This window comes from Mobula birostris, chromosome 6 (assembly GCF_030028105.1).
Source record: "Mobula birostris isolate sMobBir1 chromosome 6, sMobBir1.hap1, whole genome shotgun sequence".
In the NCBI taxonomy this organism is placed as follows: Eukaryota; Metazoa; Chordata; class Chondrichthyes; order Myliobatiformes; family Myliobatidae; genus Mobula; species Mobula birostris.
This window is the reverse complement of record NC_092375.1, coordinates 72,330,368-72,354,929: the sequence shown is the minus strand read 5'-3', so window position 1 is coordinate 72,354,929 and position 24,562 is coordinate 72,330,368. Positions and strand designations below refer to the sequence as shown.

The 24,562-nt window shown below is 43.9% G+C and overlaps 1 protein-coding gene across 3 annotated transcripts in view; it reads left to right on the top strand.

The window, feature by feature from the left end:
- The window catches only part of cnksr2a (connector enhancer of kinase suppressor of Ras 2a), a 562,236-nt gene that overhangs the window by 291,318 nt on the left and 246,356 nt on the right, over nucleotides 1–24,562 (top strand). For all 3 annotated transcript variants that reach the window (XM_072260647.1, XM_072260646.1, XM_072260648.1), the window contains exon 8: nucleotides 11,081–11,149. In XM_072260647.1, the coding sequence (XP_072116748.1) occupies nucleotides 11,081–11,149 (69 nt within the window). The remainder of the gene's footprint in view (nucleotides 1–11,080; nucleotides 11,150–24,562) is intronic.

Below are 24,562 nucleotides of genomic sequence, written 5' to 3'. Positions count from 1 at the left end.
CTGTGGAGGCTTTAGTAATGAGCTTTCAAGTATCACTAGATTGTGGAATGGTTCCAGAGGACTGGAAAATTACAAATATCACTCTACTGTTTAAGAATGGAGGGAGGCAGAAGAAAGGAAATGATAGGCCAGTTAGCCCGACTTCAGCGGTTGGGAAGATGTTGGAGTGCATTATTAGGCATGAGGTTTTGGGGTACTTGGAGGCACATGATAAAATAGGTCAAAGTGAGCATGGTTTCTTTAAGGGAAATCTTGCCTGACTGTTGGAATTCTTAGAGAAAGTAACAGGCAGGATAGACAAAGGAGAGTCAGTGGATGTTGTGTACTTGGATTTTCAGAAGGCTTTTGACAAGGTGCCGCACATGAGGCTGCTTAACAAGATAAGAGCCCATGCATGGTCTTATAGGAAGGATTCTAGCATGGAAAGTAGGTTGTCTGACTGGCAGGAGGCAAAGTGTGTGAATGAAGGGGGCCAATTCTGGTTGGCTTGTGGTCTTCTACAGGGGTTGATGTTGGGTCTTCTCCTTTTCACATTTCATCTTCGTGATCTGAGTGAAAGAATTGATGGCTTTGTGGCCAAGTTTGCAGAGGATACAACAATAGGTGGAGGGGCAAGTAGTATTGAGGAAGCAGAGACTCTACAGAATGACTTGGACAGATTATGAGAATGGACAAAGAAGTGGCAGATGGAATATAGTGTTGGGAAGTGTATGGTCATGCACTTGGTTATAAGGAATAAAGGCATAGTCTACTTACTAAATGGGCAGAAAATTAAAATATCAGAGGTGTAAAGGGTTTTGGGAGTCCTTGTGCAAGGTTCCCTAAAGGATAACTTGTAGGTTGGGTCAGTGGTAAGGAGGCAAATGCAAAGTTAGCATTCATTTTGAGAGGACTAGTATATAAATCCAAGGATGTAATGCTGGAGCTTTATACAGTATTGGTCAGACTGCATTTGGACTATTGCGAACAATTTTAGGCCTCTTATCTTAGAAAAGATATACTGGCATTGGAGAGGGTTCAGAGGAGGTTCATGAGAATGACTTGGGAAATAAAAGGGTTAATGTCCTGTCGAAGGGTTTCGGCCCGAAACATTGACTGTACTCTTTTCCTAGATGCTGCCTGGCCTGCTGAGTTCCTCCAGCATTTTGTGTGTGTTGCTTGGATTGACAGCATCTGCAGATTTTCTCGCAGCCTTTGATGGCTTTGGGCTTGTAATCACTGGACTTTAGAATATGGAGGGGGGATCTCGTTGAACCTATCAAATATTGAAATGCCATACATACCAACACATACAAGAGAAAACTCAGCGCCTATGTAGCTTTAGTGGACAGGTTGGACTCAGGGTCAGCCAGAAAAAGACTGAGACTGTGACCCTCAAAGTAGAGTCTCCTCCTCCCATCAAGGCACACGGCATCAACGTACTCAGCACTGGCAGATTCATCTCCCTGGACAGCATCATTCAGCAAGATGGTGCGACCGAGGATGGTATCCACTGGAGACTTAACAAAGCTAGAAACATCTTCAGATCATTGAGCAACATGTGGGGATCAACCAAGTGCAGCGTCCACACCAAGGTGAAGCTGTACCAGAGCTGTGTTCTGTCCACACTCTTGTACTGGTCAGAATGCCGGTGCATGACAGAGAACGGTCTTGCCAACCTGTCGTCATTCCACACCACGAGCCTCCGGAAGATCCGCCATATTTTCTGGCCAAGAAACATCTCCAACCACACCCTACTCCTCAGTGTCACCAAGAGGACATGGCCACGATCATCATGAGGAAAGGTTGGAGATGGATTGAACACATGATGAGAACAGAGGCCAACTCCATCATCAGGACAGCATTTCACTGGAACCTGAAGGGCGGAGGAAATGGGGGACACCAAAGACAACTTGGTGCCGTACCGTAGAGGCAGTAAAGAGGACACTGAACCATATCTGCAGCACAATAGAGAAGATGACCAAGGACAAACAGAGATGGAGGACTTTCATTGCTGCCTAAATACTAGTGCGAGATGGACTGGATGTTTCCTGTCATGAGACAAGGCTGACCATGTAAAACAGAGATGTGGAGGATTTTCTTTAGCCAGAGGGTAGTGAATCTGTGGAATTCATTGCCACAGAATGCTGTGGATGCCAAGTCATTGGGTATGTTTAAAGCGGAGGTTGATAGGTTCCTGATTAAACAGGGCATCAGAGGTTACGAGGGGAAGGCAGGAGAATATAGTTGACAAGGGTGATAAATCAACCATGATGGCATAGTGGAGCAGACTCAATGGACCGAATAGTCTAAATCTGCTCCCATACCTTATGGTATAATGCAACAGTATCTCCTGCCTGATGGTAGGGGGTCAAAGAGATTTTCCAGGTAGGATAGGAGGAAGTGGAGTGCAGAGGCTATGCCATCACCAGTGAACCCATCTGAGCAGTAAGTCAATTAGAAAGGGTCTAATATAGCAGGATGAAGGGATTTGGTGAGATCCATAACAGCCACTCAAAGCACTTGGTTATTGTTGAAATCAGTGCCACTGGACAGTAATCATTGAGGCAGCTTACTGTTGCCCCCTTGGGCACTGGGATGATAGAGGCTGCCTTGAAGCCTGTTCTAGAGAGATGTTGAAGATGTCTGTTTGAACCTCTGTTAACTGAGCTGCACACTCCCTCAGCACCCGACCAGATATGTTATCAGGCTGTGGAGTTTTACGTGGGTTAACACTGGCTGGGGTCTTGCTGCGGCCAGACAGAGTGCCTGCTTCTTCGGTGGTGGGGGGAGATGAGGTGAAGGGAGTCCTTCTTTGCTGGCATGTCATTCCGTGTATCAAACTGAGTGTAAAAAAACATTCAGCATATCAAGAAGAAAGGCAAAACAGTCGTTGACGTGCAGGGTGGACGTGATCTATCATGGTTTGGATGCCCTTCTGCATGCACTTCGTGTCTCTGCTGTCACAGAGATAGCTGTATATTCTCTGTGAATAATCCCGTTCTGCCTTCCTGATGGTGCGGGAAAGCCAAATTAACTTGGGAATCTGAGTGAGCTTGGAATGTGGGGAAAAAGTCCATACATCTGGGGGAGACCTCTGCAATCACAGAGTTAACATACAACCTCCACACAGACACCACTGGGGCCACGTGCTAACCTGGGCTTCTGGAGCTGTGAGACAGCTGCACTCCCAGCTCCACGGCTGAACTTGCTTTTATACAGAGGTTTAACATAGCAAAATGACCAAAGGCACTTCGTGTTACCTAACAAAATTCGACACAACATCATGAAAGGGCAAATACCAAATGTTTGGTCAAAGGAGTAGGTTGAAAAGTATCTTTTTCAATTTGTGTGAGAATGGCTCAGCAATTTAACAGAGAAGCACAGTTTTCATATCAAGATCTGATTATTGTTAACTAGTGTAACAGAACCAACTACATGTGTCCAGTTTTTTTAAAAGCAATGCTGAAACGTGTCAGCTGAATGCCTACAGTATGCAAAACACTGCAGGAGCCAAGAAATTGTACACTTGAACAAACCAAAGATAAGGCATAAATACTGCCTGGAAAGTGAGGCAATAGCATGCATAAATTGAAGAAAAGTTAAAATATTTACCTCATTGACAAAGAGCATGTTGTGAATAGAAAAATTGGAACCTACTACATCTTCAGTACCTCTGTTGATGCAGGTGGAAGTGAATGGGGTAGTTTATTGTCCATTCAGAAATCTGATGGCAGAGGAAAAGAAGTTGTTCCTGAAACATTTGAGTGTGTGTCTTCAGGATTCAGTGCCTCCTCCTTGATGGTATCCATGAGAAGAGGGCATGTCCTGAGTGATGGGGGTCCTCAATGATGGATGCCACCTTCTCGAGATGTTGCCCTCAGTGCTGGGGAGGGCTAGTGCCCATGATAAGCTGGCTGAGTTTGCAACTTTCCTCAGCTTTTTCCAATCTGGTGTAGTGGCCACTCCATATCAGATGGTGATAACAACCGGTTAGAATGCTCTCCATGGTGCACCTGTAGAAATTTGCAAGGGTTTTTGATGATTAGAGTAGATTAGATTATGATGACATGCAGTCCTCTTTTATTGTCATTAGTAATGCATGCATTAAGAAATGATTCAATATTCCTCCGGTGTGATATCACAGAAACACAGGACAGACCAGGTCTGAAAAACTGACAAAAACCACACAATTATAACATATACGTTTGTAGTTACAACAGTGCAAGCAATACCGTAACCTGATGAAGAACAGGCCATGGGCATGGTAAAAAAAGTTCAAAGTCTCTCGAAAGTCCCACATCTCATGCAGACAGGAGAAGGAAGAAAACTCTCCCTGCTATGCCCAACCACAGTCCGATTCTGAGTCGTACGAAAACTTCGAGCCTCCAACCAGCCCTCCGACACCGAGCACCAAGCGCCATCTCTGCCAAGTGCTTCAATCCCAGCACCAGCCGCCAGCAGCAGGCAAAGCCAAGGATTTGGGGCCTTCCCTCCGGAGATTCTCGATCGCACAGTAGCAACAGCAGCGAACCGGGCATTTCAGAAGTTTCTCCAGATGTTCCTCCGTGCTTCTCATGGCTGTCTCCATCAAATCAGAATTGTGCACGGTACCCTATTTAACAAATATGATATCATTTCACCAGAGAGGCTGCGCGTGCTGCGTCGTGCCACCATCTTCTCCTCTCGCCCTTTGATATAACAATTCTCCTCAAACTTTAATGAAATATAGCCACCTCTGTAACTGCATCAATATGTCGGGCTCAGGAGAGATTTTCAGAGATGTTGACATCCAGAAACCTGAAACTGCTCACCCTTTCTACTGCCGATCCCTCAATGAGGACTGATGTGTGTTTCCTCGACTTCCCCTTCCTGAAGTCCACAATCAATACCTTGCTATTACTGATGTTGAGTGCAAGGTTGCTATTGCAACACCACTCAATCAGCTGATCCACTTCACTCTTGTACACCTCCTCATCACCACCTAAACTCTGCCGACAATAGTTGTGTCATCAGCAAATTTATACATGGTGTTTCAGCCTAGCCACATAGTTGTGGTTGTAGACAGAGTAGAACAGAGGACTAAGCATGGATCCTTGAGGTGCACCAGTGCTGACTGTCAGCGAGGAGATGTTACTTCCAATCTGCACTGACTTTAGTCCCCTGGTGAGGAAGTCAAGGATCCATTTGCAGAGGGAGGTACTAAGGCCCAGGTTTTGGAGCTTGTTGATTAGAACTGAGGGTATGATTGTGTTGAACGCTGGGCTGTAGTCAATAAACAGCAGCCTGGCAGAGGCATTGCTAGCATCCAGGTGATCCAATACCAAGTGGAGATCCAATGCCAAGTGAGATTGCATCTGTTGTAGACCTATTGTGGTGATAGGCAAACCACAGAGGATATGAGTCCTTGATTACGCAGCTGTTGATTCTGGCCAAGACCAAACTTACAAAGCATTTCATCACAGTAGCTATGAGTACAACTGGGTGATAACCACTGAGGATGCTCACCCTGCTCTTCTTGGGCACTGGTATGATTGTTGCCCTTTTGAAGCAGATGAGAACTTCCAACTGCAGCAGTGAGAGATTGAAGGTATACTTGAACACTCCTGCCAGTTGGTTGACAGAGGTTTTCAGTGCACTACCAGGTACACTGTCAGGGCCTGGCACCTTGCAAGGGTTTACCCTCTTGAAAGATGTTCTGACATTGGCCTCCAAGACAGAGATCACAGGGATTCTCCAAGGCTTAGTTTTATTCTCCCTTTCAAACCGTGCAGAAAAGGCGGGAGTGAAGCATCACAGCTATTCATGATGCTATGTTTCACCTTGTAAGAAAAGTAATGGCCTGCAAACCCTGCCAGAGCTGATGTGTATCTGATTCTGTCTCTAACTTCCATTGGAATTGTTTTTTCACACTTCAAGTCACCTTCTGTAGGTCATACCTGGACTTATTTATAGTTCTTGATCACTGGTCTTGAATACCACGGATCTAGCCCTCAGCAGACTATGATTCTCCTGGTTCTTCCATGCTTTTTGGTTTGGGTATGTCCAGTATGTTCTCAAAGGCAGACATTCATCTACACAGATGTTGATGAGGTCACTGACAACTGTGGTTTATTCATTCAGACTCAGAGATGAATCCCTAAATATTGTGCAGCCCACTGACTCAAAGCAGTGAAAACAGCTTCGTAATTGAGAGAAAGCTGTTGCAGATTTGTTTAGAAACTTAGAAGAAAAAATGTCTGCATAAACCGACGGTTATCACACGTTCTATGGTAAGTGTCAAATAGAATAATCTATTACATCCTATGAATTCTCCCCCCCCCCCCCCCACAAGCGGGTGGTCCATTTATGAAGTGAGATGCTCAAGGAATTGGCTGGGACAGTTAGATCAACACATAAAAGGCATTTTGACAGCTACACGGGGAAGAATGGTTCAATATGGGCCAAATGTCAGCAAATGGGACGAGCTTAGATGGGCGTCTTGGATGGCATTGAACTGTTGGACCATGTGGCCCTTTTTCAAAGCTGTATGACTGCGAGTGGAACCATGCCAAATCATTATGTTGAATTACATGGTAATCTGCACAATGAATGTACAGTACTACAGTGATGGATATGCTCCTCAGGCTACTCCTACTCTGGGTGATACTGAAAAGCCACACTCTCATTGTTGCAGATTGAAGCAGCAGCCAGTCCAAAATGCAGAATTGGTCCTAAATGTACCACAGACTGAATGACTAAGCAGTGATCTGGAATGAAAAGTGCCTTAGGACCCATTTGATGCAGATAAGTTGTCCAGTTCTTTCACCAAATTTAACACCCACAACCACGCTCACTGTAATGGAAGATAAAGTAATAAATGAAAATGCTGGAAATACTTATCAAATCAAATTAGAATGTAGGCGAGACAGGTTGAGGGATTGCTGTACTCTGATCCGTAGTACATCCTTGCACATGACAATTGTCATAGAAAAATGGTTGGCTTGCTTATCCTTGACCAATGGCCATTTCAAAGCATCTCAAGTTTTGTAAGGCTCGGAAAATGCCAATTGAGAGTTACCATTCCAAAACCTGATGGATGTCAATTATTCCACATTGAGACTATTTGGTCATATGTGGGGTTTTATTCTAGCAGTTGCAAGCCTGGAGATCCCCAGGGCTACTGTTCAGCAGTCAGATCTGCAATAGAGGAGTTGTAACTATGATCAAAGTCACTGGAGAGACACTGAAATTGTGGATATGAAATTCTTTATTCATTGTGGTTGAGTCACACAAAGTCAAAAGTACATCACATTTTTATACTTTTAAGATCAAACGTAACAGCAGGTGATTCAGCCCAATTTATTAGTTACAATGACAATGTTTACTTCAGTACTTTGGGTTGACAAGTTGTTTCTCTGAGGTACATATTTACAGTGGAAGCACATTGTTATTGATAAGACACCTGTGAAAGTTCGATGCCTCTGCTGTCAGAAATTAATTAACATAGATGTTCTGAAAATATCTGAAGTCAGAAAGCAGACTAAATCTATAACTGCTTAGTTTGATGCAGGCCAATTAACACAGTCCCATTGTCTTAATGTTTGGCTGATGTGTATGCAAATATCTTACGGTCACTGCAAAAGTGTGTTTTTAACTTCAATCGAAATGCAATATAGAATTTGCATTATGAAATGAGGACCAGTTTTCATTAGAATTAATATCTGATATATTCACATAACTTCAGAATACTCGCTAACAGAGGAACAAGCATCTGGAGGGCAAACAAGTTAAAGTTCTGAATTAGCCTATTAGTTACTGGCAAGGCTTTGTGACAGTAACTTGAGGGCAATGGTGACCTTCATCATCGCTATTCCTGTGGGTATCTGTGAACCAGGTGCAACAACACAATTCACTGCTCCTCTGTGTCGTAAGGTAGCTGAAACTGCTGCAGTACAGTCTGTATATATGTGCTTTGTCACTTGTGCTCCCTAGGCAACTTCCACTGCAATTTGTCTGCAGCTGGTTATGACAGTGTACTCACATGTTGAAAAAAACCTGATTCACATGTGCCACTATTATGCTGATTCTTGACTCACTGGTGAATGATGTGACCTGGTACAATGTGTTTACATTTCAGTTCGTAATGCAGATGTGGGATACTGCAACCTTAGTGCAAACAGCTAATAGCCTAAGGCAAAGGCTCCCAACCTTGCCATTAACTGCGCTGTCTTCTTGATTTACTGACTTCTCCTACACCACCGCCAACATGTTTTAAAAATTAGTTTTACTTGTCACATGTACATCGAAACATACAATGAAATCTATTGTTTGCATCAATGTTCTGAGCGTAGCCCGCAAGTGTTGACAGGCTTCCGATGACAATATAGAATGCCCACAACTCACTAAAACTTACCAGCCTGTACAACTTTTGGGATGTGGGAGAAAACTGGAGCACCTGGAGGAAATCCACGTGGCCACGGAGAGAATGTACAAACTCCTTACACGGAGTAGTGGGAATTGAACTCTACTCACCAGGGCTGTAAAGCATTATGCTATCTGTTATATTATCTTGCTGCCCACATATACTGTTCATTAACAACTTGTATAACTTTATAAAATTCAACATTGTTAAATAAAACTGCATCAATTATTTTTTGCTAATTTACACATGAACACTGTGCCTTACCCTATCTATTCAATCTGCACTCACCACATCTTTCCACTACCTTAACAGTTATAGAGTTCCACCCCCCAATGTGCCTCCACTTCCAACACATCATACTTCACAACTTCAGCCACTTCCAAAAGGATCTAGCCGCAAAACGTACCTTTACCTCCCCCCATCTCTGTTTTCCGCAGGGATCGCTCCCTCCACAATTCCCTTGTCCATTCATCCCTCCCTATTAATCTCCCTCCTGGCATTTATCCCTAAAGCGGCCAAATGCTACATCTGCTCATTCACCTCCTCACTCACCTCCATTTAGGGCCCCAAACAGTCCTTCCAGGTGAGGCAACATTTCACCGGTGAATCTGCTGGGGTTGTCTATTGTTTCCAGTGCTCTTGATGTGGCCTCCTCAACATGGGTGAGACCCATCGTAAACTGGGGGACCACTTCATCGAGCACCTCCACTCCATCCACCAAAAGTGGAACTTCCTCGTGTCCAAACATTTTAATTCTGATTCCCATTCCCGTTCCAACATGGAGGTCCATGCCCTCCTCTTGTGCCTCAGTGTGGAGGAGCAACACCTTATATTCTGTCTGGGTAGCCTCCAACAATGGAATGAATAACTGTTTTTCTTTCCAGTATATAAAAAAATTCTCTCTCCCCCCCTTCATCTGTTCCCCACTCTGGCCTCTTACCTCTTCTCACATGCCTATTACCTCTCCCTGGGTCCCCTACTCCTTCCCTCTCTCCTATGCTCCACTCTCCTCTACTATCAGATTCATTCCTTTCCAGTCCTTGACCTTTCCCACCCACCTGGCTTCACCTATTACCTTCCAGCTTCCCCTTCCCCCCCTCCCCCACCTCTTATTCTGGCATCTTCCCCCTTCCTTTTCAGTTCTGAAGGTGGTCTTGGCCCAAAATGTCGACTGTTTATTCATTTCCATGGATGCTGTCTGACCTGCTGAGTTCCTCCAGCATTTTGTATGTGTTGCTTTGGATCTCCAGCATCTGCAGACTTCCTCATGCTTACCTTTTCAATGTTCTAACTTTATAAGTACAGAATAAATAGCTCTAGTACAACTTTAAATTGCAGACAAGCATCAAGAATGAGGTCAGGAACAATGTACATAATTTACTTGCTAGCTGAGGAAGAATCCGTAATGACTTGCAGGGAAATGGTTTTGCAGGGAGCTTGAAACCTCCAGTCTTGATGAAGGGTCTCAACTGTTTACTCTTTTCCATAGATGATGCCTGGCCTGCTGAGTTCCTCCAGCATTTTGTGCATATTACTTTGATTTCCAGCTTCTGCAGATTTTCTCTTTGCTGAAAACTCCAGCTCCAATTTACTATGCACGTGAAACTGTATCACAGGTACCCTCCTTTTGGCTGACAGGAAAGCACCCATCTGCTCCAGCATCACCCACTAGCACGGAAGATGTAGAGGAACTGGGTTGTGCGCTCCAAATTGAGAAGCCATGACATAATAAAAAACATTGTTATGTGCCTATGTTAAATACCTAAGGCCTTATTTGAAAAGGAAAACAAAAATTGACAGTCCTACATTTATTCCCATATACTTCTCAGTTGACTCCCACTACAGAGATGTATTACATACCCCTGATGTCTGTGTTCTACAGTTTGGCAACTTCTTGTATAAAGGAAGCCCCCTTCAAGTTTAAGCAGGAGCTGTCTATTGATTCTCAGTGAATTTGATAGAGAATCCTCATCTCAAACATCAAAAGAGGTCCAGATCTTGTATTGCTTATACTATACTTGGAAAATCCAGTGGTTATAGATTACCTTTCCAATAATTCAACATTTAGTTGTGTTGTGTTTTACTCCAGTAAAGAGGTTTAATTCATGCATTTGGTTTTTGTTTTGAACTTGGCATTGGGTTAAGCCACGTTGCAAAATTGTCTTACTAGCAATTTTTCTTTTGGACCCTTACCTGGCACACAGGTGATGTCACTTAAGGATATAACCTTTCTGAAAATATCTGTGTCTCCTTCCAAATATTTCCGTGTGTGAATGTACGAACTTTTTGTTGGTGTGGTTGCACTGATAATGCTGTACATTTGAATGACCTTCCGGTATCTTGTGCAGTGTATGTGTTTAAACTGGATAGATCAACTGATCAAATAATATTTGAAAGCGTCTTCCTTACAAAAAGGGCATGTTGTGATTCAGAATATTGTTCTCAATTCTGCCATAAAAAATAGACATTTAGAAATTAGTTAGGCATTAACTGTATTATTTGGAAAACATCAGTTCAGTAGACACAAAATGCATTAATCATCAATGTATATTATTTCTGTTGTAATGCCTGTTATTCATATGTTTATGTAAAATAAATAGGAGATGTAGAAAACGTAAGTAAATTTTGCATATTTTAATGATGTTTCCTTCTGTGTATCTTCAACTGGGTTTCCTTTTTTTCCCCTCCTTTTAAAAGTCTCCTGCGGATCGGTGCAAGAAAATCCACGCTGGGGATGAAGTGATTCAGGTCAATCATCAGACTGTGGTATGTGTCACAACAGGGCTTTGTGGGATTTATTTTGGAGGTAGGATTTGCTTTATCTGTGAAGAACAGCACCCAGCTTCTAATAATTGATTTTTGTTAAATTTACATTCTTTGAAAGTGCTTGCTATTAATCAGTGGATAGCAAATGCCAGGTAATCGTTGTAAGTGGGAAGTGGTTCAGCAAGATATTCTTCCTTTATTGACCATTTGTCTCCGAGACGTATTAATCTAAACAGGAAGTGAATTTTGCCAATATCGTTTCGTTCCAAACACACCTTTGCCTCTCCCCCACTCACCACTTTCCTCAACAATCACTCCTTCCGTGATTCCATGGTCCCTCCGTCCTGTTACTTATACCTGCCAGCGGCACAAGTGCTATATTTACCTATTCACCTCCTCCCTCACCTCCACTTAAGAGCCCAAACAGTCCTTCCAGGAGAGGCAACACTTCACCTGCGAACCCGCTGGAGTCACTTACTGTATCAGGTGCTCCCGTGATGGCCTCCTCCACATTGATGAGACCTGACGTAGATTGGGAGACTGCTTTGTCGGGCACCTTTGCTTCATCTTCAAGAACCAGTATTTCCTGGGGGGCCAACTATTTTAATTCCTATCACTCTTCCTGTTCTGACATAAGACCATAAGATATAGGAGCAGAAGTAGGCCATTCGGCCCATCGAGTCTGCTCTGCCATTGGATCACGGGCTGATCCAATTCTTCCAGTCATTCCCACTCCCCTGACTTCTCCTCATACCCCTTGATGCCCTGGCTAATCAAGAACCTATCTATCTCTGTCTTAAATACACCCAATGACTTGGCCTCCACAGCTGTTCATGGCAACAAATTCCACAGATTTACCACCCTCTGACTAAAGTAATTTCTCCGCATCTCTGTTCTAAATGGACGTCCTTCAATCCTGAAGTTGTGGTCAGTTCATAGCTTCCTCTTCTGCCACGATGAGGCCACTCTCAGGTTTGAGGAGCAAGACCTCATATTCTGTCTAGGTAGCCTCCAACCTGATGGCATGAACATAGATTTCTTCAACTTCCTGTAGTTTTTTTTCTACCCCTCTCCCTTCCCTCTTCTTCCTTTCCTTACTCCAACCTCCCTCTTATCTCACTTGCCTATCACCTCCCTCTGGTGCCCCTCCTCCACCCCTTTCTCTGTTGGTCCACTCTCCTCTCCTATTAGATTCTTTCTTCTCCACACCTTTAACTTTTCTACCTATCACCTTCCAACTTGCCCTCCTTCCCCTCACCCCACCTTTTTACCCTGGATCTTCCTCTCCCTTTCCAGTCCCAATGAAGTGTCTCAGCTCAAAATGTCAACTATTTGTTCATTTCCATGGATGCTGCCTGGCTTGCTGACTTCCTCCAGTATTTTGTGTGTGTTGCTATGGATTTCCAGCATCTGCAGAATCTCTTGTGTTTATCATCTTTTCCAAGCAAGTCAAATACAAAAACAATCAAGTTAATCTAAACTAATAATGGATTCTGACTTGAAGCAATATCTGTAATGTTGTTAAAAACACCTTGAAATTATATAAATTAATTGAAAAAGGGCTGTTCCACTTTTTGAAATCGACTATTTAGAAAACATGGGACAAAGGAATTTTGAAAAGTTTCTAAATATGGTTGGAGAGAGTGCAACACTAATTCATATTTGGTTTGTTTAAGTTATGACATAATTAGACAAACTTCTATCAAAGTTATGATGCAAGATTGGTTATATTTGCCTACTTGGGTTAGTTTGTGGTTTGTTCAATTTATTTGAGTGTACTTTATGGCATTAACAGATGTGATCTTATTATTAAGTTATAGAAATGCTCTGAGGTAGATGAGCAATGCAGAGAATCGGACTGCATTGTAAAATCTTGCTTTGTGATCCTCTGTAAGCTAAAGTTCCAGTTGGATTTAGATGGAATGCTCAGTGGAGGCTTCAGAGTCAAAAACTGGTTATTGAATAAACTAAGTGATAAGCTGGAAGAATGGGAGTTATCAGACTCATTAGAGACTATAATTTTCTTTAGTAAAAGAAATATAAAAATAAATACCTCCACTTAAGTATTTAAAAGGAAGAATGTTGGAGCATAAACACAGATTCTGCAGATGCTGGAAAGCTTGAGCAGCACACACAAAGTGGTGGAGGAACTCAGCAGGTCAGGCAGCATCCATGGAGGGAAATATGCAGTCGATGTTTCAGGCCAAGACCTTTCATGGGTCTTGATGAAGTGGCTCAGCGTGAAATGTTGACTGTTTATTTCCTTTCATAGATATGGCCTGACTTACTGAGTTCCTCCAGCATTTTTTATGTATTGCGTAAGAGAATGGACAGGAAAATGGAATCAGCATTGATTGCAGCAATAAATGGAATCAGCATTGAGACCTGGTGCCAGAACAGATGAGAGATGAAATAGTCCCCCTCGGTATTGTAACTTCTCTGCGGCTTTGGTTAGCTGGAGGTTTCTGAACTTTAGAATATATTGCCAGACCTTTCAGTGTACTGTTTATTAGGCTATCTTCTGGTAAACTTTTCAGTAAACCTTAATGGATGTTACTGAAGATGGAGGGAAAATATGAGGAAGAAAGTTGTCTAGGCCATTATTATTCAGCATGACTATCAAAATTTCTTCTCTTAATCACTTCAACATGATTACTCCAATAGGTTGCAGAAATGGTCCTGTCAATGGCCATTTTTGCAATTTCCATTCTTTGTGGTGTTCCCAACAGCCTGCCAACAGTTTTGAATGCAGCTTTACCCCTGGCCACATAGAATTAAATTACTCTTTTAATGAGAATTTGTGCGCTACTTGTTTTGACCTGTTGATGAAATTTCTGAAAAGTGATATGTTTCAAAGGCACTCCTTCCAGTGATCTTGTGAGTGGCTTGTTAATTCACATCTTCTGATGAAAAAGATGAAACCCACATTGAGGCCTTACATCCCCTTCCCCCCAGCATTGACTAAGAACCCGGGAAAGATGAACCACAGTGCATTGCAACACATTCTAGCATTTTCCAGCAATGGTTCCCTTTCCTGTTGCAGACAAGCAATGTTGACCTTGAAATATTGACCTTGTGTGATATTCCTTTGATTCCAACAATTATGTTTCTGAAATGGAGGTGAGGAGAAAATGCACTGTTCTCTCTACAGAGAGAAAATAATTTTCTGTTCCTCCTGGGGGTGTGCATTTAGGAATGTGCTGGATGTTATAAAAGCAACAGACTTGTAGGAATATTATTGGTGAAGGATAAGGATTGGGTTTCTGATCGGAGAGAGGGAACGTGCAAATCCTTCATGAACATGCTTGAATGGATTCTGACTTGTCTTGTTACACACACCTGTTAGGGTGCATTCTCCAGTTACCTTATAAGGTAACCATAGCCTTCAGCCAGGAGCAGATATCACCAGGTGGTTCCCAACCTTCACAGAGTGTTTCGACCCTTAACCACGACACTCTCCACTTGGTGGGCCGGCAGTGGTGGCCAAATTACTGCCCATCTGCTCCTGGCTTCCAGCTTCCCTCCTCTCGCCTACTCCAAATCCAACAAGAGGCTCATTCTGCCTCTTCCCCCATCCTATGAGCTGCTTGTTTTTTGCTCCTTTCGTCCAGGCCCAGATCTGACAACAACCGCCATGCTGATTTGGCTGGGAAACCTCTGCAGCCGATCTCCACAGGGAACAACCATGCCTGCCATCCCTTGTCTTTACACTCCTGCACTAAGGGCTGGTACTTCAAGGCCTTTCTCTCTTGGGCCTCTTCCCATTGCACAGTCAGCTCAACCAGAATTATTTTCTTGTCTTTGGTTGACCACAGTACAATGTCGGGGCGTAGGGTTGTGTGCACCACATCTGGGAACTGCAACCTCCTTCCCACATCGACCCTCATCTCCCAGGACCTGGCCGTTAGCAGCATATTGGGCTTTGGTTGTTTGGTTATGAAAGGCCTGGCTCCCTCTTTGATGAAGGTGATGGCCTTCCTCAAATCTGTGCCAGCTGTCCTCTTCTTGCATCTCTCCCACTCTAGTGTGTCAGCAAGAGCCAGGAGCACCTTCTCATGTTGCCACCTATACCGTCCTTGAGTTAGAACTGTTTTACACCCAGACAGTATATGAGCCAGTGTCCCTTTTTGACCACAGAGCTTGCAGTTCAGGTCCTCTCTCATCCCCCATGTGTACAGATGTAATGGTGAAGGAAGGGTGTCATACACAGATCGCAAGAGGAAGGAAATACGGAATGGCTCCAGTCTCCATAATTCTGCCCATGAGATCTTGCACTTAGGCAGATCCCATTTTGTCCAGGCACCCTGGGACCCTTGTTCCACTGCCTTTGACATCCGCTTCTCTTCCTCATGGATCCGTACTTATGCCTGTATCATGTCTCACCTGTTCCTTACGCTTGCGTTTCCCCACTTCTGGAAGTGAACTGAGCCGAGGCCTTGCTACCCGACGCAGGGGTTGCCAATGATATCTCGCAGTTTCAGAGAACACACTGCCTCCTCCACAGCTGCGTTAGCTGCCCACTTGCACCCAGATCTGGTTATAACGTCTGCTTGCTTTACCAAGACATCATTGGAATCTCTCAAGCTTAATAAGGCTCTGCATTTTGCCACCTTGAATTCCTCCACAACAGATAACAGGGATGCTGCAGTTGCCCAGAACGAATGTAGAGACCCACTGAAGAGAAGCTTGGGGGAACTCCCAACCATCTCCGCAGGTGTTTGTTGGTTTTCCTCTCAATGCTCTCTACAGCAGTCATGGGGAACTCATAAAGTGTGAAGAGCCAGAGAAGCCTGGGCAGAATGCCGTAATGGTACAGCCAGGTCTTGAATTTACCTGGAAGTCCGGATTTGTTGACCTTCTTCAGCCATTCGTCTGTCTGCTTCACAGCACTGGTGACATTGGCCCCATCTGTCAGTGACACTTTAAACCACTTCCCCAAGCATTTTATCGGGTTATCTTCAATGGAAGGGATGACCTCACCCTGAACTTGGAGGCTAAACTTGCTCGTAACTTTGCCCTTTCTGATCACCATGCACCTGGACTTCTTGGCCTTGAAGGACATCCTCACCCAAGTGGCTACATTACCCAGGGTTTCCAATACCCATCTTGATTGGACATGTGACACAGTTGTTATAGTGATGTCGTCCATGAACCCTCGTAGAGCCAGCTGAACAATGCCTGACTCCAGCATCGGGCCATGGGTTACGTCTTCTGCTGCTGATAATAGGAGATTCATTCCCATAATAAATAGGATGGGGAAGATGATGCACCCTGTTGGAATCCTCTTCTGGAGGTCCTGCAAACTAGTTGTGAAATGGGCTGATGTAAATCTGAGTTTGAATACTCCTAGGTAGCTGGTGATCCTGTCTCGAATAGCCACTGGGATGTAGTAGTGGTCAAGTCCATCTAGGATGAGGTCACGTGGAATAGACCCATAGGCATTCACGAGGTCTAACCAGACAACTGTTAGGTCACCTTTTTTCTGCTTGGCCTCACGAAACAAATGGCTAATCATTGAGATGTGTTCCAGACACCCTGAAAAGCCTGGAATACCGCCTTTCTGGATGGATGTGTTGATATAATGGTTCTGCGTCATGTAAGAAGTCAGCCTTCTTGCGAGCACAGAAAAGAAAATCTTACATTACACATCCAGGAGAGAAATTGTTCCAAACTGGGCAATTGTGGAAGAAACCTCTTCCTTTGGAATAAAGCGTCCCTCTGCCAATTTCCAACTTGATGGAATAGTACCTTTGGCCCAGATCTTTCTCATGACCTTCCACAGCCTCCAAAGAAGTTTTGGGCATTTCTTATACATCTAATAAGGTATGCCGCTTGGGCCTGGGGCAGCTGATGCTTTAGCTTTCCGGATGATGTCCTGGATTTCCTGCCATGTAGGCTCCTTCACATTCAGCTCAATTGATGGATTTTCCGGTCTACGCACAGCCCGATTGGTTCCTAGTCCCTGACCCCTCCATGGGTCGCTGTGTGCCTCCCACAGGAACTGCTCTACCTCTGGCTTCAAGTTGGATAGTATACCAGATTTTTGTTGGCCGAGAAGAGTCCTGGTGAAGCTGAATGCATCTCTCACAAACTGCGCTCGCCTTTTCTCTTTCCTCCTCCTTTGCTGTTGCAGATGTCCCGCCCTCTGGAGTTTGCACAGCTTTTCCCACAGTATACTGGTTAAGTCCTTGATACCTTCTTTTTTGGCCTGTGAGCTGGTTTTAAACCTCTTATTGAGCGCCTTTAATTCGCCTCTCAAGCGATGCATCTCCATTTCCCTCCTATTTGGTTGCCACGGTAACTCCGGCTGGCTTCCCGCTCCATTGGGCCAAATCGTTCCTTAGCTAGATTGTATGCTATGGCTGTGAGTGAGTCGATCTTTCTGTGTACTGGACCTGCTAAGGCAACTTCCAGGATGCCGTCTAGATCATCATCGAACTGCATCCAGGCGACGTTGTCTGATGATCTAGGCCATTTGATCCTGTCTTTCCTTGACGAATGGATTGGGGTAGCCGAAGAGGAACTCACTAGGTCTGTTGTTCGGTGCTGAGGCAACTCAAGAGCAGAGAGATCTTCAGCTCTGTGGAGTGCTTCCTGGCTGGAATTCTCCTTCGTCTCACCGGACGCTAAGTCCGTGCGCTGCACTTGGGTCACCATTGATCCACATCTAGACCTGCTCTGGTGTATCTTGAGCCCTCTGATGTTCTTGCAGACTTTCCCGCAATGACACCTTACCATGAATTCCTCTCCGGTCAGTGTTGTTTGCTTTAGCTTCCTCGTAGTCGTGTTTCCTGTCCTGGCTGTTGCCAGTATGACCGTCCTGTTGAGTCTCTCATCCTCACCCACTCTCGGGAGACTCGTGGGGGTATTGCTCTTTGTGTTCAATCGTAGCTTGAGTGGTGCCCTCTTGCGAGTGCTGCCCACAAGGTTGCTAGCCTTGTGAACCTGTGCCAGTCTTTCCAGTCTTTCTTAACACTTCATCATAATCCATCTGTTTATGAATTTTAAACCATCTTCATGCCAGTATAAGTTTTCCTGTTTTATGGAATATATCATAATCTGCACAAGTCAGCAGACTTTATGCATCAGAGTATCAATTGGCATTAACTGAATTTAGCAGAAGCGTTTTCCATTCAGCATATGTGGTTTTGTCCCCTATTTCATAAGTAGTGTCTTTTTGAACTCTCAAGTTTCTTTATTGGTTGCTGGATTTTGTAAATCTTCAGTAATTGTGAATGCTCACTCTTTATTGTATACTTTCTCCCTTCCTCTTGGTGCAAAAGTTTCCCATTTCTGCCCCTTCTGATCGCTCAAAATACTTTCATGCAGCTTAATACAGCTGTGCTGGAAGGAATCAACATAATAATCATGCTTCATTGCATTGCTTATGCAAATCTCCAATGTCAGGAAACTCATCTCCGCTTGCATGGGCTAATAGCATCTGTATGTTGTATTCTGCCTCCAGAATTTGTTCTGCTGGCTCCACATGAGGAGCAGATAAGTTGGTGTTAGACTATACCCGATAGAAATGGTAACCTACTGAGATGGGTCAGTGAGAAGTATGTTGCTAGAGTGGACCTAGTGGCCGCTGATGTCATATGCCAACTATATATAAGCTGCTTGGTTTATGCTAGGTAACATGTAGTTATTTATCCCGGTAACGTTTACGAATGGGATGAACCAGCATCAAAGCTTTTTGAAGGTGGAGTTTGAGAAATCATCAAAAAGTTTGCACTGCTCCATTAACTAAATGTAATAGATAATTAATCACAGACTCTGTGCATCTTCTTAAACTGTAGTCAGCACCGGGCTCATGCTCAGAGCGCCAATTAAATACCATGTTCAGCTGGTCTATATTGTTCAGTTTTAATATACAAATATTCCAGTTCCTTCATGAGGACCAATGGCAATGTTGGTTTCTATCTTTACAACCTAAAATGTCAGAATTTCCAATCTCCGAGTGTGTTGGAGACTTATAAAATGATATTCCATCCTCATTACTCCTCATTCAAGCCATCACAGAATTCTGTTTGTGAGCAGCTTGAATTTCTGTCTCATCCACGTGAGAATCAAAAGTGAGTTAGCTGAAACAGTAATTTGTTTTAATCCACTTGCTGAGTATATGAGACTCCCTTCATGACAAACATCATGAATCAGCAACAGGAAGAATTTAGCAGCTTTAATAAATGTGCAATAATAAAGGCAAAATATGTTTTGTTATATTGTCATCCACCAAAATATATTTTGCAAATAATTCCTCTTGTAATTTTCAATCACTCAGTGGTATTTTCTGAAGTCCACAAGAAATAAATACTCTTTGTTTTCAGTGAACTAGTTCTATGAAAAGATGGGCAGTGAAGCACAGGGAAAAGCCTATTTGTCCGTTCATATTTGTCCACAAGAATGAGCCACCTAATGCTTTAGATTGTAAATAATGTTTACTCCACCTTTCCAGAGGTGACATAATTGCTATAGAATCATAGAAACATACAGCACAGGAATGTGTCCTTTTTATCTACCTCATCCTTGCCATCATGATGCCTTTCGATGTTAATCCCATTTGCCTATATTAGCCTCATAAACCTTCACACCATTCCTATCTAAGTACTTCTCCAAGGGCCTTTTAAATATTGTAATTGTATCTGCCTCCACACCTTCTCTGGTGCTCACCTAGATAACCACCACTCCCTGTGTGGAAGAACTTGCCCTGAAATCCCTATTAAGTTTCTCCCCCTCACCTCTAACTGTCGTCTCCAGTTTAAGACTCTCCTGCAGCAGTACTTAGACAAATTGGCAGAAAAAGTGGTAGACAGAATACAGAGTTGGGAAATGTACGATAATGCATTTTGGTAAAAGGAACAATAATCTGGACTTTTATCCAAATGGGGAAAAGGTTCAAACATCAGAGGTGCAGAGGGACTTGGGCGTTTTCATGCAAGACACCCAAAAGGTTAATTTACGGGTTGAGTTTATGGTAAAGAAGGCAAAAACAAGAAAAAACTTATTTCAAGGAGAATAGAATATAAAAGAAGGAGATAATGCTGAGCAATCAAATCAGAAACAAGACAAAATCTGCAGATGCTGGAAATCCAAGCAACACACACAAAATATGCTGGAGGAACTCAGCAGGCCAAGCAGCGTCTATAGAAAAAAGTACAATCAATGTTTTGCGCTGAAACCCTTCAGCAGGACTGGAGAAAAGAAAGATGAGGAGTCAGAGCTAGAAGGTGGGCGGAGGGGAGAGAGACACCAGGTGAGAGGTGAAACCGGTGGTGAGGGGAGAGGGGCGAAGTAAAGAGCTGGGAATGTGATTGGTGAAAGAGATACAGAGCTGGAGAAGGGGAGTCCAATAGGAGAGAACAGAAGGTCATGGAAGAAAGAAAAGTGGGGAGGCACACCAGAGGGGGGCAATTGGCAGGCAACGAGATAAGGTGAGAGAGGGTAAAGGGGATGGGGAACGGTGAGAAGGGGGCCATTACCGGAAGTTGGAGAAATCAATGTTCATGCCATCAGGATGGAGGCTACCCAGTCAGAATATAAGGTGTTGCTCCTCCAACCTGAGTGTGGCCTCATTGCAACAGCAGAGGAGGCCTTGGATGACATATCGAAATGGGACTGGGAAATGGAATTAAAATGGGTGGCCATTGGGAGATCACGCTTTTTTTGGTGGATGGCGCGTAGGTGCTCGTCAAAACGGTTTCCCGATCTATGTTGGGTCTCACCGATATACAGGAGGCCACACCGGGAGAACCAGATACTGTGTATGACCCCAACAGACTCACAGGTGAAGTGTCACCTCACATGGAAGGACCAGTTGGGGCCCTGAGTGGTCGTGAGGGAAGAGGTGTAGGGGCAGGTGTAGCACTTGTTCTGCTTGCAAGAGTAAGTGCCAGGAAGGAGATCAGTGTGGAGGGGCAAATGGACAAAAGAGTTGTGTAGGGAGTGATTCCTGTGGAAAGCAGAAATTTGGGGAGGGTGGGGGAGAGAAAGATACTTAGTGATGGATCCCATTGGAGATGGCGGAAGTTCTGGAGAATTAAGTGCAGGACACAGAGGCTAATGGGGTGGTAGGTGAGGACAAGAGGAACCCTATTCCTCGTAGGGTGGCAGGAGGATCAGATAAAAGCAGACGTGCATGAAATGGAAGAGATGTGATTGAGGGAGCATTGATGGTGGAGGAAGGGAAGCCCCTTTCTTTGAAAAAGGAGGACATCTGCTTCATTCTAGAATGAAAAGCCTCATCCTGAGAGCAGATGCGGCGGAGATGGAGGAATTGAGAGAAGGGGATGGCGTTTTTACAAGTAACAGGTTGGGAAGGGGTATAGTCCATGTAGCTGTGAGATAATGCTGAGGCTTCATAAAACTCTACTCAGGCCACACTTTAGATTAGATTAGATTAGATTCAACTTTATTGTCATTGTGCCGAGTACAGATACAAAGCCGATGAATGAAATGTAGTTAGCATCGAACCAGAAATGCAAAGAATAGTGTTATTTACAAAATAATTGCGAATAAAAAGCAAGTGACAAATATAAAAGTACTGAGAGAGTACAATATGGGTACAATACTGCTTAGCGCTGTGATATGAGGTTCAGCAGGGTCACAGCCTCAGGGAAGAAGCTCTTCCTGTGCCTGCTGGTACAGGAGTGAAGGCTCCTGTAGCGCCTACCAGATGGGAGGAGAGTAAAAAGTCCATGGTTAGGGTGAGATGCATTCTTGATAATGCTTTTCGCCCTGCCTAGGCAGCGTTTATGGTAGATGTTCTCAATGGTGGGCAATTGGGTGCCGATAATCCGCTGGGCAGTTTTCACCACATGCTGGAGTGCTTTTCGGTCCAATACAGGACAATTGCCATACCACACTGAGATGCAGTTGCTGAGTGTGCTCTCAGTGGTACAGCGGTAAAAGTCTGTTAGTATCCTGGGACAGAGGTGAGCTTTCTTGATGCTCTGCAGGAAATAAAGGTGCTGTTGTGCCTTTTTGATCTAGATGGAGGAGTTCAGGGACCAGGTGAGATCCTTGGAAATGTGGACACCAAGGAATTTGAAGCTTGATACACGCTCCACTACAGCTCCGTTGATGTAGATGGGGATGTGAGTGTGCCTCCTAGCATGCCTGAAATCTACACAGAGTTTTGGCTCCATATCTCAGAAAGGATGTGTTGTCATTGGAGAGAGTCCAGAGGAGGTTCGTGAGGATGATTCTGCAAAATGAAAGCGTTAACGTATGAAGACTGTTTGCCAGCTTTGGGCCTGTACTCACTGGAATTTAGAAGAATGTGGGGGGATGTCATTGAGCCAACTGGATGTTAAAAGAACTAGATAGGGTGGATGTAGAGAGGATGTTCCAATGGTGGGGAATCCAGAACTAGCCTCAAAATTGAGGGGCAACCTTTTAGAGCATACGTAAGGGGGATTTTTTTTTTTAGCCAGAAAGTGGTGTATCTGTGGAATGCCCTGCCACAGACTGTGATGGAGGCCAAGTCCATGGGTATACTTACGGCAGAAGTTGATCATTTCCTGAATTGTCAGAGTACCAAAGGTTATGGCGAGAAAGCAGGTGTGTGAGGTTGAGTAGGATCTGGGATCAGCCATGATGGAATGGCAGAGCAGACTCGATGGGCTGAATGGCCAAATTCTGTTCCTATGTCTTATGGTCTTATGGACTAAATGCTATAGCTGAATTATACAGAACATCGTACAACAATACAGCACAGCATGGAGCCTTAGGCTCATAATGTTGTGCTGTGCCACTAAATCTACTCCATGATCAACATAATCCATCCCTCCTACCCAACCCAACCCACACCCTCCATTATCTTCTATCCATTTGCTTATCTGAGTCCCTATTGTATCCGCGTCTACCACCACCCCCGGCATTTCATTCCAGGCACCTACCACGTTCTGTGTAAAAATAAAACCTAGCTCTGACATCTCCCCTAAAGTTTCCTCCACTCACCTTAAACAGATGTCCTCTGATATTGGCCACTTTTGCTCAGGAAAGTAAGTTGTGTAATCCAGGCAGCATTCTGGTAAATATCCTCTGCACCCTCTAAAGCTTTCATATCCTTCCCATTATGAGGTAATCAGAAGTGAACACGTTATTCCAAATGTGGTCTAAGCAGAGTTTCATAGAGCTGCAATATTACCTCATGGCTCTTGACTTCAATCCTCCTACTAATGAAGACCAGCACACGTTACGCCAATCACCCTATCAATCTGCATGGTATCTTAATGCAATCCATGGTTTTAGACCCCAAGACCCCTCTGTTCTCCCACACTGCAAAGAATCCAGCCATTGACCTTGTATTCCACTTCAAGTTGGATCTTCCAAAGTGTATCCCTTCACACTTTTTCAGATTGAACTCCATCTGGCACTTCTCTGTCCAGTTCTACAAGCTACCTACACTCTGTTATAAACTATCACAAACTTCTACACTATCCACCAGACCTCTAACATTCGTGTGGTCTGCAAACTTCCTCTTCCACCCCTCCACTTTCTCTTCCAAATCATATCACAAAGAGCAGGGTTCCAAGAACAGGTCCCTGCAGAACATCATTAGTCACTGACCTACAGGCAGAACATTCTCCCTCTTTTACCATCCTCTGCCTTCCATGGTCAAGCCAATTACGAACTCACACAGCCAAATTCCAATTGATCTGGAACCTTATGACTTTCTGGATTGAGCCTATCTTGAGGAATCTTGCAAATGCCTTACAGAAATCTATGTAACCACATCTACTGATCTATCTTCATCAATTTGTTTGGTCACCTCCTCGAAAAAGACTCATTGAGGTTCATGAGGACAATCCAACCCTCGCAAAGCTTCTCCAAACACTCATAAGTTCTGTACCTAAGAATCCCTTTCATTAGTTTGCCCTCCACTGACATAAGACTCATTGGTCTATAATGAACAGGATTATCCCTCTTGCATTTCCTGATCAACGGAACAGAATTTGTCAATCCTCCAGCAGTACTCCTGTAGGCAGGGAGGATGCAAAGATCATTCTCAACACTCCCAGCAATCTGTTCCCTTGCTTCTTATAGTACCCTGGGATATGTCCTATCGAACTCTGGAGACTTATCTGTTCTAACGATTTTCGAAATTTTTTATGAGTGGAAAGCTGTAAAGGAAAACTGACAATATATTATAGGAACTATTTTGAGTCGTGTTACAAAACATATTTTTTGAATTTGTCATAATATTTAGTCACATAGATTCTAGTTGTAAATAGGAAATCAAAGTAAGCAGAATAAAAACTCTGTAAAACTAGCTTTTGTGTGGTTAGCCAGAAGCCTTTTCCTAGGGCTGAAATAGCTAACACAAGGGGTCATAGTTTTAAGGTGCTTGGAAGTAGGTACAAGGGGGATGTCAGAGATAAGTTTATGACTCTAGGTTCACAACTGACTGCG